At 48.0% G+C, this 15,353-nt stretch overlaps 1 protein-coding gene across 1 annotated transcript; it reads left to right on the top strand.

Moving 5' to 3' along the window:
- Positions 1 to 550: 550 nt before the first annotated feature.
- On the top strand, positions 551 to 1,677 carry LOC123439778 (E3 ubiquitin-protein ligase EL5-like). Its single transcript, XM_045116456.1, has one exon. It carries the CDS (start codon positions 816 to 818, stop codon positions 1,395 to 1,397), a length of 582 nt encoding a protein of 193 aa, XP_044972391.1. The 5' UTR covers positions 551 to 815; the 3' UTR covers positions 1,398 to 1,677.
- Positions 1,678 to 15,353: the final 13,676 nt, after the last annotated feature.

The following is a 15,353-nucleotide window of genomic DNA, read 5'->3' as shown; positions in this document are numbered from 1 at the left end:
AATTAAGAAATGTTTAGTCAACGAATAAAAAAGTGTTTGAGTGACGAACAAGATTTTAAGCTGATTTTGTGCTATCTCCCGTCACTACACGAGGACCTCCTATTCGGCGCATTCAGCGCCTGTTAGGGAAACCGATGCCTGCATCACTCCTCCACATGGGCCGGGCCATGTAAAAAAATTTGTTGGTCATTAAAAACTTGAAAAAAAGTTCACAGAATTTCAAATAGTTCAGATTTACAAAAAAGTTCAATGATTATGAAAAAATATTCATCGATTTTTGAAATATGTTCATGGATTTTCAAAAAGTTCATAGAATTAAAAAAAATCATTGATTTTAAAAAATCTCATCAATTTTTAAAAACAGTTCACTAATTTTTAAAAAAGTTCATGAATTTTAAATTATGTTCATCGACTTTCGGAAAAGTTCACCAATGTTTTATTTTTTTTATCAATATTCAATAAAGTTCACCGATTTCAAAAAATGTTTACGGGCTAAAACAATTTACGGATTTAATTTTTTTATTAAAGATCTCCACACGGGCTGGCTCATTGCAATCGGTTAGCTAATTTTGCGTGTAACCAGCACCTGTGGCGTTAAATACGGTTTGCCCACTGCACCGGTGCTGGATCAGATCGGAGTCCTTGCGTCATATACGCCACACCCGACGCAGCCACCAGCCCACCACCCGCTTATCCTGTCTGTAAACAAATCTCTCAGCCCCCGACCTGAGCACCCTAGTCATTTCGCTCCAGCCCGGCAGGAAAAGAAGCTTCGCTCCGCCGCCCGCGTATAAGACAAGAACCCAAGAAGCAAAATGGAGGTGGCCGGCGCGCTCGTCTCCGTCCTCTTCGCCGCCTTCTCGCTCCCCTGCCTCCTCCTGCTCGTCGTGGTGGCCGAGGCCGGCCTCCGCCTCGCCGCGCTCGCGCTCCGCGGCGAGGCGTTCGCGTGGCCGTCGCGCTCCGCCTTCCTCGGCTACCGCATCGCGCGCGCCGGCAACTTCTCCTCTGCCGCCACGGTCGGCGGCGGCGTCTTCCAGCAGGAGGAGCTGCTGCCGCCTGAGTACCTGGACCTCCTCGCCGTCACGGTGTACCGCCGCGGCGGCGACAAGTGGGCGGCCGTGGACTGCGTGTTCTGCCTGTCGCGGATCGATGACGGCGAAGAGGTGCGCGAGCTCAGGTGCCGTCACGTCTTCCACCGCGAGTGCCTCGACTCCTGGCTCCTCCGCCCGCGCGCCACGTGCCCGCTCTGCCGCGACCGCCTCCTACCCTGCCAGCCTCCCCGCGCCTGCGCACGCGCCCTCGACGACGACGAAATCTACGTCGACGAGCACGAAGACCCGCCCTCCTTCTCCTCCTCCTCGTCCTACTCCCATGACGCCCCGCTGTGGCACATGTAATTAAGCTAGGACACGATCAATGCCGGCCGGCCATTCACTCCCTTGCGCCGCTTGCTCCATTTTTACTACGTGAGAGGCAGAGTTCTCGTCTTTTTTACTTCCTTCTTTCTCCCCCTTCAGGTAGTTGGTGAAATCTCTCGCTGAAAAAGGTGATGTATAGGTGCATGGTTGCTATTGCTGTCCCGTGATCCTGTCTTGTCTTTGGTAAATGATGCTCGTCTGATTGCTTTTATGGATAACGATGGCTCACCCGCCGCTCTTAATTCCACACTTTTTTCAATCATGGCAATGTTGTGAATTAATTGTACGCACCATCTTTTTTCTCTGCCTCCGTCTTCTGGAATGTTAAGGTACCTGTTACAAAAAGTAAAATGTTGCAAGCTAAAACATTCTTGCAAGTTTTTCTCTCGAGAAACTAGGGAGACTATCATATGGAAAGCAACAATCAATGAAAGCTGGCAAAAAACGCATGAAAAGGATGTTTTAAAGTTCAGGAAAAATCTATAAATATGATATGTGTCGTGGGAATGATTCTGATAATAATATCAGGGGTGCGAATGATGGGCGAAGGCTAACTATGACAAAGTGGATATATTCGGATATACGAGTTCGGATCCCATTCGAAAGTGATAACAACTGTAACACCCACAATTTTTAATTTGGATTTCTTGACTTTTATATTGTTTTCAAAATGGATTTAGGAATTTGGCTTTGATAAAAAGCTCTTGAAATTCTTTGAAACCTCTTTAAAAATAATCTTTGGAGCTTTCTTTTCTCAACGTGCCTGGTTCGAAAAGGATTCTTTTAGCCCCTTCTCAAAATAAATTGGTTTGGAAGAACCTTTTATTCTTTTGCAAAACCTTGGAATTAATTTCCATAGGTTCACTTGTCAATCTCCTTCAAGATTTCTTATCCTCCTTCCGTTCTGATTTATACCCTTTGGCACTTCTCTAACATCTAGATTTTCATTTTTATTGATTTCTTAAAGTTTTAAAAGGCTTTAACCACCTTTCATATTTTATTTCAACTAAAAGTATTTTTTGTAATCAGTTTTGACCCCAGCAAATTTACAAAGGAACTCATAGAGTCCTTTGGAAATTGAGACCCAAGCTCCTACCCTTAGAAGGCCTTAGTACCCTAAACCCATTTCACCAAAAACATTGGAGTCACAAGTTTGAAAATTTCAAATCTCATTTGACTCAAGTTTGACCCAAAATATTCTGTTTTTAATAAAAACCTGACTAAAACATTTTTAAAAATTCTGAAAAATTGAAGGCAGTCTCTGCACTCAATAAGAGACCATCCCAAACATTTTTTTGCTCAAAATATGTTGTCCACATGCCACCTTCATTTGATCGAACGCCTAGCATGCACTGTAGCCCCTGTCCCTGAAATTGATTCAGTGAAACATTCAGAGTTTCAGTGCTTCAAACATTGCGCAGCGTCAATCACCACAGTATCAACGAGAGCAACTCGATCCTGTGCCCCGAGCTTATCCACGCATCGCACATCTCCTTGGACGCTTGCTGGCATCGGTGGTGAGCTGGCCCGAGCCAGACAGCTCTGGCAGTAGCACCTGCAGCGGTTGCCGCGGCCACTAGAGCCCCCCTGGTGCAGCCACGCGCCGTTCGGCACCGCCCCTTGTACCTGGAGGCTACGCGTGTCCCTCGCCCCACTGCGCGCCGCGTTTTCCGTTGCCACGCCCCGAGCAGCGCAGAGCACGAACTCTGCTGCCGCCGTGCACATGAAGAACCACAGCGTCGAGCCGCGTCTTGCGCCGATGGCTCGTCGATCTTTGACGGAAAATGGAACCCACGTGCTGAGTAGGTACTAACCCGACCACTTAACCACATGTTTAAGCCGTTGGATCACCAGAATTGCTCACCGGAGTTAAGACACGCGACACCCATCTCAGGCCTCTATAAATAGAGCCCCCTCAGTGCTGCCAAACTCATCACCCACTCCACCACATTCCCTCCCCACTCCAAAGCCTTGCCCAAGCCTGAGAAGGGCTTTGGAGAGGCCTTCTTCTCCGACTCCGGCCACTCCTATCCGCCACTGATCTCGACGATATTCGAGCAAGGTGAGCGAAGATGTGAGCCCCTGAGATGTTCAGTAGCTTCCTAGTGATTCCCTCCTCCTAATCCCCCTCCAATTTGGTCGCAGGCGAGCCCCTCGGTGAGATCCGATGGTGCACGAAGCTATCATCCGCCGGAGCAAGGTCGCCGTCGACGTAGAGCCTCCCCCTCGACCCAATCCACCTATCACCGACGTGTGGGAACTCGATGAGTGCGTAGGTGCCCTCGGTTGGCTCCTCCCCTTCGTCTGTCGCCGGTGGCGACCATCGCACGCCTGTGGCGCCGGTGAGTTCGAACCTGACAGGGTGGGAACCCCTCGTCACGGTTCTTTTCTTTTTCAAACGTTTCTCCGAAGGCGTTTTCACCAGAAGCCGTCTTCGCGGCAAGTTAATGTATTTTCTTTCGGGTGTTTTTAGTTTTCTCAAAATATCCCGTGGACAGATTCTGTTTTACTATAGAATGGTCCCTGATCTTGTTTTGCTTATAACTATTAATTTATAACAACTTTTGAATTGATTCTTTTTGAAAATCTTGCTCTGAGGGTCTAATTTATTTTCAGATTTATTTGAAAATCATTTGGAGAAAGTAGCTAGGCCTCAACTCTTACAACGGTATGTGTTGTATGACGTAGATTCCGACGAAGGAAACGTCGACGTTAACTTCACCGAGCTCGATACCGACTACGTGGAACCACGCAAGCATGTTTGAACTTTTGATGTGTTGTTTGCTCACTAACAAAAATTTAACACTCATCCATTGCATTAATCAAGAATATTACATCTCTCATAAACAAAGTTAAAACAAGTCTGTGGCAAGTGATGGTTGTGAGAGGTCGTGGATAACCTAGTCACGCGGAACGTGATAGGTTATGGCCTGGTCATGACAAGTGCATAATTGTGATGGGAAGATAGTAATAACTCTAGTATCGACCTAGATCGAGTCTTGTCAGTGTCTAACTTTCAGTATCATGCTACCACAGTTTCCTGAATGAGGATTTGGTATAGTCGGTCGTAGGCCTATTATCAGTCGCACACCAAGTAGAGGGGCCGGGATGATGGTATCCATGGCCCTGGACTAAATCCAGTCATCTGGTCAGGGGGCATGAGTATTTTCGATCTCGGACCGAGAGGGAGGGCACTCCCTCGTAGCGCGTGGTATAAATTTGATCCCATGCTAGTCGAGGTCGGAGCCTTCCCGTCTTATGGTTTTACCCTAGCAGCGTAGTCCGGGTGAATCAGGGCTTCGCGGGGGTAAAATGGGTGTGTGCTGATTTTGAGTGTCCGCCTCTAAAATACCAAAAGCGGGATTAGTCATATGGACTATCGGAACCAGTGGGCTACGGGTAAAGAGTACACCCTCTGCAGAGTCAGAACTATTCGAGTAGCCTTGTCCACGGTTAAGGACGGTCGTTTGGCAGGTCAAGTGTCGGTCTTAGAGTCGGTCCTTGGAGTACAAGTTGGTTGAACAATTATGATTGTGGATATCTAACGGTATTGTGGAAAAATTTATTATTAAAATCTTGGTTCTAAAATTATCCTGAAGGTTGGTTGTATCACCCGGATAATTCTTATTTATTTTCGGCCCTTTGTGTATTGTCGCTAAGACGCCCAACTGCGGCTTGTTAGTTATTTTTATGCCCTTTCTTTGGCGCCGCTAAGACGCCCGACTGCGGCTTGTTATTTATTTTTATACCCTTCCTGTGGTGTCGCTAATACGCCCGACTGCGGCTTGTCAGTTATTTTTATGCCATTTCTGTGGTGTCGCTAAGACGCCCGACTGCAGCTTGTTATTTATTTTTATGCCCTTTCTATGGTGTCGCTAAGACGCCCGACTGCAACTTGTTATTTATTCTCATGCCCTTTCTGTGGTGTCGCTAAGACGCCCTACTGCGGCTTCTTATTTATTCTCATGCCCTTTTCTATGGTGTCGCTAAGACACCCGACCGTGGATTGTTATTTATTTTTATGCCTTGTATGAGGTGTCGCCTAGATGCCCGACGGTGGTAAATTAATACCTGTTAACCTTTCGAGGCGTCGCTCCAAACACCCGATCGGCTCATTTTTATTTTTCTGTTGGGATATCTCGGGAGGATTACCGCCCGATTTATCCACTAACTTAATTTTTTTCTAACACCTCTCTTTGATAAATTATAATCTGAACCATGCATATTAACAATTAACTTCATGCATCTCACCTTTTGTGCAAACTGTTTGCGAGTACTTTTTGAAGTACTCATTGGCTTGTTGATCTTGCTAGATATGGATGAAGGAGACCTCATGGATGAAGAGTTCGATAGCGAGTATGATGTCTAGAGGAGTCTCAGTCAGTCTTGCGGTCCCAGAGTCTGCCGCTGTATTATTTCACCGCTTCCGCCACCATGAATAAATCGCCAAGCCTCACTCTCACGCTTGGCGCGTAATAGTACTTGTCATATCACTCTGATGTGACGTGCCCCTTTTATTACGAGAAGTAGAGTTATCCCATTACCACTGTAACATATCCGTCTATGTGATACTTGGACATGTTATAATAATTTGTAGAGCAACCTCTGCTCTACTCTGTTTAATATTAAGTACTACTGGTTTTATGTATTGAGATGAGTCTATCAGTGGAAAATATTTTTCTACACTGGTGACGCTAATGGCTGATTTCCAATAAATTATTTTATTTGGAAACCGGTCGTGACAACAACCCTATGTCTCGAGCCGTGAGGCTAATGTTTGCTTATGGGGTGTGTGATAGTACAGGATGTTGAACCCCCGGTTAGGAGCTCGGGGTGGCTTATATAGAGTGCGTCACCATCGGTCGAGCCTTGTTACAAGGGAGAATTAATGTTAATAACTACGAAAGTTTCTATAAACGTCAGATCTAACTCTAGCGTTACTAGTAACACACGTCTTCACTGCACTTCATGTGATAGTTTAAGTCTGTAGTCGTTGAAGTCCCTCGTTTCCCAGGCCTAGCTGCAGTCCAAATGTCGGGGTACATCCGACTAACACGAGATGATTCGAGTGACCTTGTGCGGGCCGAGTGAAGATATGATCTCCCGAGTGAGGTCATGACTGCACTGGTGGCTTTTGGGACGCTGATATCCATGTAGGATCTTAGTCAGGCCTATGGATGCAGGTCCGTAGGACTACCCCTAATGTACAACCCCGTCGGTAGCCCCTGAATCAGTTGAGGTTTTACAGGCTGAGTGGAAGGCACTCTTTGGTGCCCTCGGTGTTCGAGGGACGACGAGGTTGTAGCTCGGGGCTACATCATTCGGGCTCTCAGTAAACCACTGCGGATTCAAGAGCAAAAGATTCTAAGTGTTTGAGCATGCCGGCACGCTTCCAATCTATAATAATTGAATACCTTTCGGGAAGATAAATTCAATGATTCGGACGATCGTGAGCTCAGGGCCCCGATTTTCCAATCGGCGAGGTAGGATGGGTCCCACTAGTGCTATGGTACGGGCGATCTGGTTGTCTTCTTGTGTTGTCTGAATGCTTGGGGTCCCTCGAAAGGACGAGTGACAGGGTATTCAGATCCCCTCATTATGCATCACGGATAAGGAATCCATTCAGCCTATGTGGGAGTTGGTTCTCCGTGATTTTTTGAATTGATGGAGCGCGCAGGGGTAGCGGAATCAGCGATGACGTGGGTAGTGGACGTAGTGGAGAGACACCTCGATTCATGCGTGTGAAATGTTGCTGTCGTGCTACATGAGCGCTGTCACCAGGATCCTGTGGTTCTTCCTCGTGTTGAGGAAGTACTCGATGGGGTATCTTTTTGTAGCGTATAAATTGGCCGATGCAGCGAGAGGAGGGAACCGCGCCGCCAGATCTGAGTCGTCCTCATCCCCTCTCTCGAACATTGCGGTTGCGGCTTAGACCTCCTCGCCACCTCCGACGTCCTCCCACCTCGCCCAGCCCACTGTGCAACATGGTGAAAGGCGCGATAGCAAAAGCTGAGTGGGCCAAGAAGGGTTCAGGCGGATCTTCTTCGAGTGCCGGGATGCTCCCACCGGGTTGGATTCAAGGCGACTAGTTGTCATCCCGAGTATCCAAGGAGCGCGTGCACGAGCTGGAGAGCGAGGGCTTGGTGACTCCGGGGAGCTGGCCGGTGCCAGATGAGGGCGAGCTGGAGCCCGTGCCGAGAGGTGACGAGCGAGTGCTCCTGGTTACACATGTGGAAAGAGGTTTTTCTTTGCCCTCGCATCCGTTCTTCTGCATGTTTGTTGACTTTTTCGGCGTGTAGCTTCATCATCTTCCCCCCCAATGCAGTCTTGTACCTAGCTGATTTTGTATCCTTGTGCGAGAACTTCCTCGGGTGCTATCCGCACTGGCGATTGTTCAAGCATTTCTTCACGTGCCCAGTGATGACAATGAAAGAGTCTTCTTAGTCGGGGGGAAATACGCATGTAGTGCCACTCTGCGGGGGTTTAGGAATACACTCACGGGTAAAAGTAGTTTCCCTCATATGTCCTTCCCGACTCTATGAAGGGTTGGCAGGACTCCTGGTTCTGTTGCAGGATGTTCCAGTCGGTGAGGAGCAGTCGGCCCTTTCGCCTTATTCGCCGAGTGAATTTAGTCAGCTCCCTCATTGGCTGTCTCGAAGGAAGAAAGGACAAACTAGATATCTTGGTGATAGCACTGGTTGCTCTATTGCAGAAGAACATCAACAGGATGTAACTTGTGAAAGTATTTTTCCAGCGGAGGATCCAGACTCTACAGGCCAGGGCTCATCCCATGTGGATGTATAGTGCTCCGGACGACCCAAACCGTGTTCACCTGGAGGAGATCGGGGCGGAGCGACTGGAAGAAAAACTCAAGGCCATAACACCCGTGCGAGTCAATCCCAGGGGCACCATGTTGGTGCCTCCTTTCTCGACAAAGCAGTCGCCGAATGAGGTAAGGCTTCATGCACTTGGACCGAGTGAACTTCTTTTTCACTTGTCATTTCCGTTTGTAACTCTGACTCCACCACTCGACGGGATTTTACAGGGATGGTCAGTTCCATTCCGGTGGTTGATCACACACCTACTGATGTGGTGAGTGACACCGAGCACCAGGAGGACTCGGAAGGTGAAGAGGACGAAGATGACGATGAGGAGACGGAAGAGAGTGGTGATGAACCTGGGGACAAGGCGGTGTCTTCTCCGTCCGATGAAGTCAGTGGCTTCGGCGTAAGTACTTTTGCCGAGTGATTCTTTCTTTGTTTGTTAAGGTATTCCGAGAGATGGCTGGTTTTCTTTTTGTCTTTGTTGTAGGAATAATAACTTGATCGCTTCTCTCGAGAAAAAGACCTCTGACAAAGGGCAGGTGGATGTCAATGTTGCTTCCTCCAAAGGTAACCCTTGGGCTAGTGAATGTGTGCAAGGTCACCAAGCATAATCAAACTCGACCCTGACAGTTCTGCAGTAGTTAGCGAAGCATCTAAGCAAGTTGTGACTCCTAGCCAAGTGATTGAGCCCTCGACTGCAAGGGTTCAGGTTCCTGTGTCTCGAGAGGCTACTTCTACTGGGCCGAGGCTGTATACGCCCAGGGCCCCCCGAGGATGCTAAAGGGGTCCACCCCACGCCTACTGGAAGCCCTATGCTCTGTGCTGGGGAGGAGATTGAGGCAATCAACTCAGTCCACCAATGAGTATGCCCGCAGCTGGCAAGGAAACCCACATAGTCCACCAATGACTATGCCAGCCTAGGTGCCGGACGCGGCGTTTGCTTGCCTTTTGTCCTGGATTTCGAAGTATCTTCCGCTGGACTTACATCTGTCAGTTTTAAAAGTTGATGTTTGGAAAACAAAAAGGGCGGTGGAACTTTCTCTTGCGCTTCCTCGTTTCGATGGTTTTGAAGCCTTTTTTCTCGATGACATTCTCTAAGGAGCTGAGCGCTCCGCACCGCACCTAGGGGCCTAGGAGCGAAAGAAAGGACTTGCCGTCCGAGGGGCGAACATTTTCGTCAAACAACTCCCGCTCGGGGGTCCATATCGAAGCACAATATCACCACAAAGAGTCCGAGGAGGCCTCAGGGCGTCCTGGGGCGATGACCAAAGGAACGGGAAGAGGAATCACTCAAGCGCCAAAGGGGGCTCCTGAGCATCGAGCCTCAGGAGCCCTACTGGACATAATGCGGGACCAGGGCCCGCAAGCATGGAGTGCCAAAAGGGTCTCCACCCCGTCCCACCTACAAAGTAAGAGCTACTCAAGAGGAGCTACAGAAGGGACCGATGTAAACCCACGAGCTAAGTACCCCGCAGGCCCAGACGGAAGTCATCTAGCTTCGCGTCAAACTAACAATAAATTAAAAACACGCGTACTAACGAAGGGATGCAGGGCCTAAGGATTCAGTTGCAGCGAGGAACGAGGCCTTCGACCAAGCGTGCAGCGGCGCGAGCGGTGCCTCGGGAGAACGAGACCTCCTGAGGGCCCTGGCCGCCGATACCCCCGAGCAATGGCTCGGGTAGCGACGAGACCTAAGCTTCGAAGCCAAGCCGCAATGACCATCAGGGAGCAAGCCATCAATTCAAGAGTGAAAGGGAAAACGACGGACCGCAAAGGTAATAGCGCAAAAGCTTAACACCCGACAGGGCAGAATTCTTGATCCAGCATCACAAGAGCAGGTAAATAGAAGCTGGGGGTGCCTAGGGGGAGAGGCCGCCGACGTCGCCCTTGGTGCCTGCAAGCTCGGCGTCGGAGCCCTCCTCCTTGCTGGAGACGGACACCCGGACGTACTGCTCCACCAGGACGTCCATGTGCAGGCGGACTTTGTCCCGGAGAAGGCGACGGGACTCGGCGGACGCCGGCTCGATGACGCGCCGGAGGTCGAGCTGCGGGACAAGGCAGCACAGGTTGGAGAAGACGAGTGTCAAGGCAAGGTCCAGAAGCTCGCGCACGCCGGACGCGCTGTCCTCCTCCACGCGGGAGAAGTCGGCCTCCAGCGCCTTCACTACCTTCTGAAAGAAGGCGAGGTAGCCCCCGTCGTCCCTCACGTTTGGCAACGCCGGGGCCTCCCCCACAAATCGGCGCGTTGCGTCAGCCGCCCGACCGATGATGTCTGTGAACTTCTTGGCACGCTGTGATGCCATCAGCCGGGCATACAACGCCTCGTCATGGGCGGCCTGGACGGCGTCGGTCGCCTCCTGGACATGCTGCTACAGCAACACCACCTGCGCCTTGACCTCCGCCTCGCCCTGGCGGGCGGCCTGGAGGGCAGACTCGGCGCTCTCAAGCTGGGCCCGCAGCCCCTCCACCTGCTCCTGAAGCTTGCCAAGCTTGCGTTTCTTGGCGGAGGGCGCGCTGGAGAAGATGAGAGATAAACCACTGATACGTCTCCGTCGTATCTACTTTTCCGAACTCTTTTGCCCTTGTTTTGGACTCTAATTTGCATGATTTGAATGGAACTAACCCGGACTAACGCTGTTTTCAGCAGAATTGCCATGGTGTTGTTTTTGTGCAGAAATAAAAGTTCTCGGAATGTCCTGAAAATTTACGGAGAATTTTTCTGGAATTAATGAAAAATACGTGCGCAAAGATCCACCGGAGGGGGTGTGCCAGTGGGCCACAAGCCTAGGGGCCGCGGCCACCCCCAGGCCGCGCCGCGAGGGCTTGTGGGGGCCCACGTGGCGCCACCGCCTCCAAACTCAGCTCTATTTATTCCGTCTCGCCCGGCAAAAAATCAGAGAGAAGGTTTCATCGCGTTTTACGATACGGAGGCGCCGCCACCTCCTGTTCTTCATCTGTAGGGCAGATATGGAGTCTGTTTCGGGCTCCCGAGAGGGGAAATCATCGCCATCGTCATCATCAACCTTCCTCGATCGACAATTCCATGATGCTCTTCATCGTTCATGAGTAATCTCATCGTAGGCTTGCTGGACAGTGATGAGTTGGATGAGATCTATCATGTAATCGAGTTAGTTTTGACGGGGATTGATCCCTAGTATCCACTATGTTCTAGATTGATGTTGCTACTACTTGGCTATGCTTAATGCTTGTCACTAGGGCCCGAGTGCCATGATTTCAGATCTGAACCTATTATGTTGTCGCTAATATATGTGTGTTTTAGATCCTATCTTGCAAGTTGTAGTCACCTACTATGTGTTATGACCCGGGAACCACGGAGTGACAATAGCCGGAACCACTCCCGAAGATGACCATAGTATGAGGAGTTCATGTATTCACCATGTGTTAATGCGTTGGTCCGGTTCTTTATTAAAAGGAGAACCTTAATATCCTGTAGTTTCCATTAGGACCCCGCTGCCACGGGAGGGATGGACAATAGATGTCATGCAAGTTCTTTTCCCTAAGCACGTATGACTACATATGGAATACATGCCTACATTAGATTGACGAACGGGAGCTAGTCACATATCTCTGTGTGTTATAGATGTTACATGATGAATCACATCCGTCACACTCATCCATCACCGATCCACTGCCTACGAGTCTTTTACTACTGGCCCTTGCTTCGTTACTTTGTCTAGGCTTTACCCTTGCTACAAAAGGGATTGGGCCACTTTGCTACTACTGTTGCTACTGCTGTTACTCTGCTGCTGCTGCTACTACTGTTCCTTGCTACTTCGCTGTTACTTGTTGCAAGATCTTTTTTGACACTGTTGTCGAGGAAGAATAGTTACTCGTCAACGTGCTATTTACTGGCACCATTGATACAACAAGTTAGGAATAGTCTGCCGTCAACAACTCTTTTTCTGGCACCGTTGCTATCATACCACTTTGTTACTGATACTTTGCTTGCAGACACTAATCTTTCAAGTGTGATTGAAATTGACAAACTCAGCTGCTAATACTTGAGAATATTCTTTCGCTTCCCCTTGTGTCGAATCAATAAATTTGGGTTGAATACTCTACCCTCGAAAACTGTTGCGATCCCCTACACTTGTGGGTTATCAAGACATTTTTCTGGCGCCGTTGCCGGGGAAGCACAACTATATTCTCTAAGTCACTTGGGATTTTCGTCTGCTGGTCACTATGAGGAATCCGAAAGGTCCAAGAACTAAAATCTTGCCTTCCACCACGAGGAGAGGTAAGGAACTGCCATCTAGCTCTGCACTTGATTCACCTTCAGTTTTGAGTAAGTTTGCGACTTCGCCTCCTTCTAGAAATCTTGATATGTCGCCTATGCTTGATGATGCTACTTCTTCTGCCCATGATGCTATGCTTGATACTATGCCTGATGATGCTATGCTTGATACTATGCCTGATGATGCTATGCTTGATACTATGCCTCATGATGCTATGCTTGATACTATGCTTGATGATGCTATGCCTGATACTGCTTTGCCACTAGGTGCCCTTGATGCACAAATTGCTAGAGTTGCTGCTAGACGTGATGATACTTCTGAAACTGCTGATACTATTGAAGTAGAACCTGCTACTATGCCTGAATTGCCTGTTATGCCTGAGCCTTATCTTATGGAGGGAGAGATAGCTGAGGACTTTCTTGCGTGTAAGGATAGCTATGATGTTGAGAAACTACTGCACAAGTGGAAAGAAAAATCTCTGAACGCTAGGATGAAATACGACCCGAAGTTTGCTACTTCGCCTATCTTTGTGACCGATAAGGATTATGAATTCTCTGTTGACCCTGAGCTAATCACTCTGGTCGAATTTGATCCTTTTCACGGTTATGAGTCTGAAACGGTTGTAGCCCATCTTACCAAACTGCACGATATTGCCACCCTATTCACTAGTGAGGAAAAGATCCGCCACTACTATATCCTCAAGCTGTTTCCTTTCTCACTAAAGGATGATGCTAAGACCTGGTTCACTTCTCTTGCTCCTGGTTGTGTGCGTAGCCCCCAGGATATGGTCTACTACTTATCTGAGAAATATTTCCCTGCCCATAAGAAGCAAGCTACCTTGCAGGAAATATACAACTTTGCTCAAGCTGAAGAAGAGAGTCTCCCACAAGCTTGGGGGAGGCTCATCCAGCTACTGAATGCTTTGCCTGATCACCCTCTTGAGAAGAATGAAATACTTGATATCTTCTATAATGGAATTACCGATGCTTCCAAAGACCACCTAGATAGTTGTGCTGGTTGTGTTTTTAGGGAACGGACCGTAGAACAAGCTAAGATTCTACTGAATAACATCTTGTGCAATGAGAATGCTTGGACTATTCCCGAACCACCTCCTAAGGCAACTCCAAAGAAAAGAGGTATTCTATTCCTCAGTCCTGAAGATATGCAAGAAGCCAAGAAATCTATGCGAGAGAAAGGCATTAAATCTGAAGATGTCAAAAATCTACCACCTATCGAAGAGATCCATGGTCTTGATAACCCGATACAGGTAGTAAATTTAAATTCTCTGCGTAGGTTTGATGAGAGTGATATTCCTTTTGATAAACCTGCTAGCTTATGCCTGGATGAATTTGATAACTTTGTTGCCAAACAACAGAGTTTCAATGATTATGTTAGCAGACAACTGGAACAGAATGCTCGTATGCTTAGTCATTGAAGTGCTTGCGTGGACAGAAACGTCAATGATCTTAAGCTTATGAGTAAAAATGCCTTTATGGTTACTACTCAGGTAGAACAAGTACTTAAAGCTCAGAATGAGTTGCTCAATGAGTTGAATGACAATTACGTTAGAGTCGTCACTAGAGGCGGTAGAATGACCCAGGAACCTCTGTATCCTGAGGGTCATCCGAAGAGAATTGAACAAGATTCTCAAGGAGTTAGCACTGATGCACCTAGTCATCCTAGAAAGAAGAAGAAAGATGATAGGAACCTGCACGCTAGCAACCATGTTGCTGCTACCCCTGAGAGTCCAAACGATGTCTCTGTCTCCGATGCTGAAACACAATCTAGTGATGAACATGAGCCTAATGATGATATCAGTAGTGATGGTCATGAAGATTCTCAACCTAGCAATGACAAGGATGTGGAGATTGAACCTGTTGATCTTGATAACCCACAGCCTGAGAATAGAAGATACGATAAGAATGGTTTCACTGCTAGGAAGCATGGTAAAGAAAGGGAACCATGGGTTCAGAAACCCATGCCCTTTCCTCCCAAACCATCCAAGAAAAATATGATGAGGATTTTGAGCGATTCATTGAAGTGATCAGACCTGTCTTTCTGCAAATGCGTTTGAAAGATATGCTCAAAATGTCTCCGTATGCTAAGTACATGAAAGATATTGTGACTAATAAGAGGAGGATACCTGAGGTTGAGATTTCCACCATGCTTGCTAATTATACCTTCAAGGGTGGAACTCCTAAGAAACTAGGTGATCCCGGTGTGCCCACTATACCTTGCTCCATTAAAGGCAACTACGTTAGAACTGCTTTATGCGACCTTGGAGCCGGTGTTAGTGTTATGACTCTCTCTCTTTATCGTAGACTTGAACTGGATAAGTTGACACCCACTGAAATCTCTTTGCAAATGGCCGACAAATCAACCGCTTTCCCTATCGGCATTTGCGAGGATGTGCCTGTTGTGGTTGCAAACGTCACTATCTTAACAGACTTTGTTATCTTGGATATTCCCGAGGACGATGGCATGGCTGTCATCCTTGGAAGACCCTTTTTAAACACCGCAGGGGCTGTTATAGATTGCAACAAAGGCAATGTCACTTTACATGTCAACGGTAATGAGCATACGATGCACTTTCCGAAGAAACAATATCGAGTACATTGCATCAATGCTATCGAAAAAACTTCATCGATTCTTATTGGGAGCTTTGAATGCCTTATTCCTCCTGTTAAGATGAAGTATGATTTTCTTGTTGGGGAGATACACATCCCCATTGAGGTAACCTAGTGACTATTCGAAAATTCTTCGTTCTCTTTTGCGATCCGAAAAGGTTTGTCGAGGAGACTTGATCAACCTCATTGACGGATTTTCTTTCGATGACCATGAGATGGATGAATCGA

The sequence above is a fragment of the Hordeum vulgare genome, chromosome 3H (assembly GCF_904849725.1).
Source record: "Hordeum vulgare subsp. vulgare chromosome 3H, MorexV3_pseudomolecules_assembly, whole genome shotgun sequence".
NCBI lineage: Eukaryota > Viridiplantae > Streptophyta > Magnoliopsida > Poales > Poaceae > Hordeum > Hordeum vulgare.
Note: the sequence above shows the minus strand (reverse complement) of the source record. Positions and strands in the feature narration are given on the sequence as shown.

Excerpts from the sequence above, each read along its gene's own strand:
- LOC123439778 (XM_045116456.1), top strand. The coding sequence starts at position 816 with ATGGAGGTGGCCGGCGCGCTCGTCTCCGTCCTCTTCGCCGCCTTCTCG.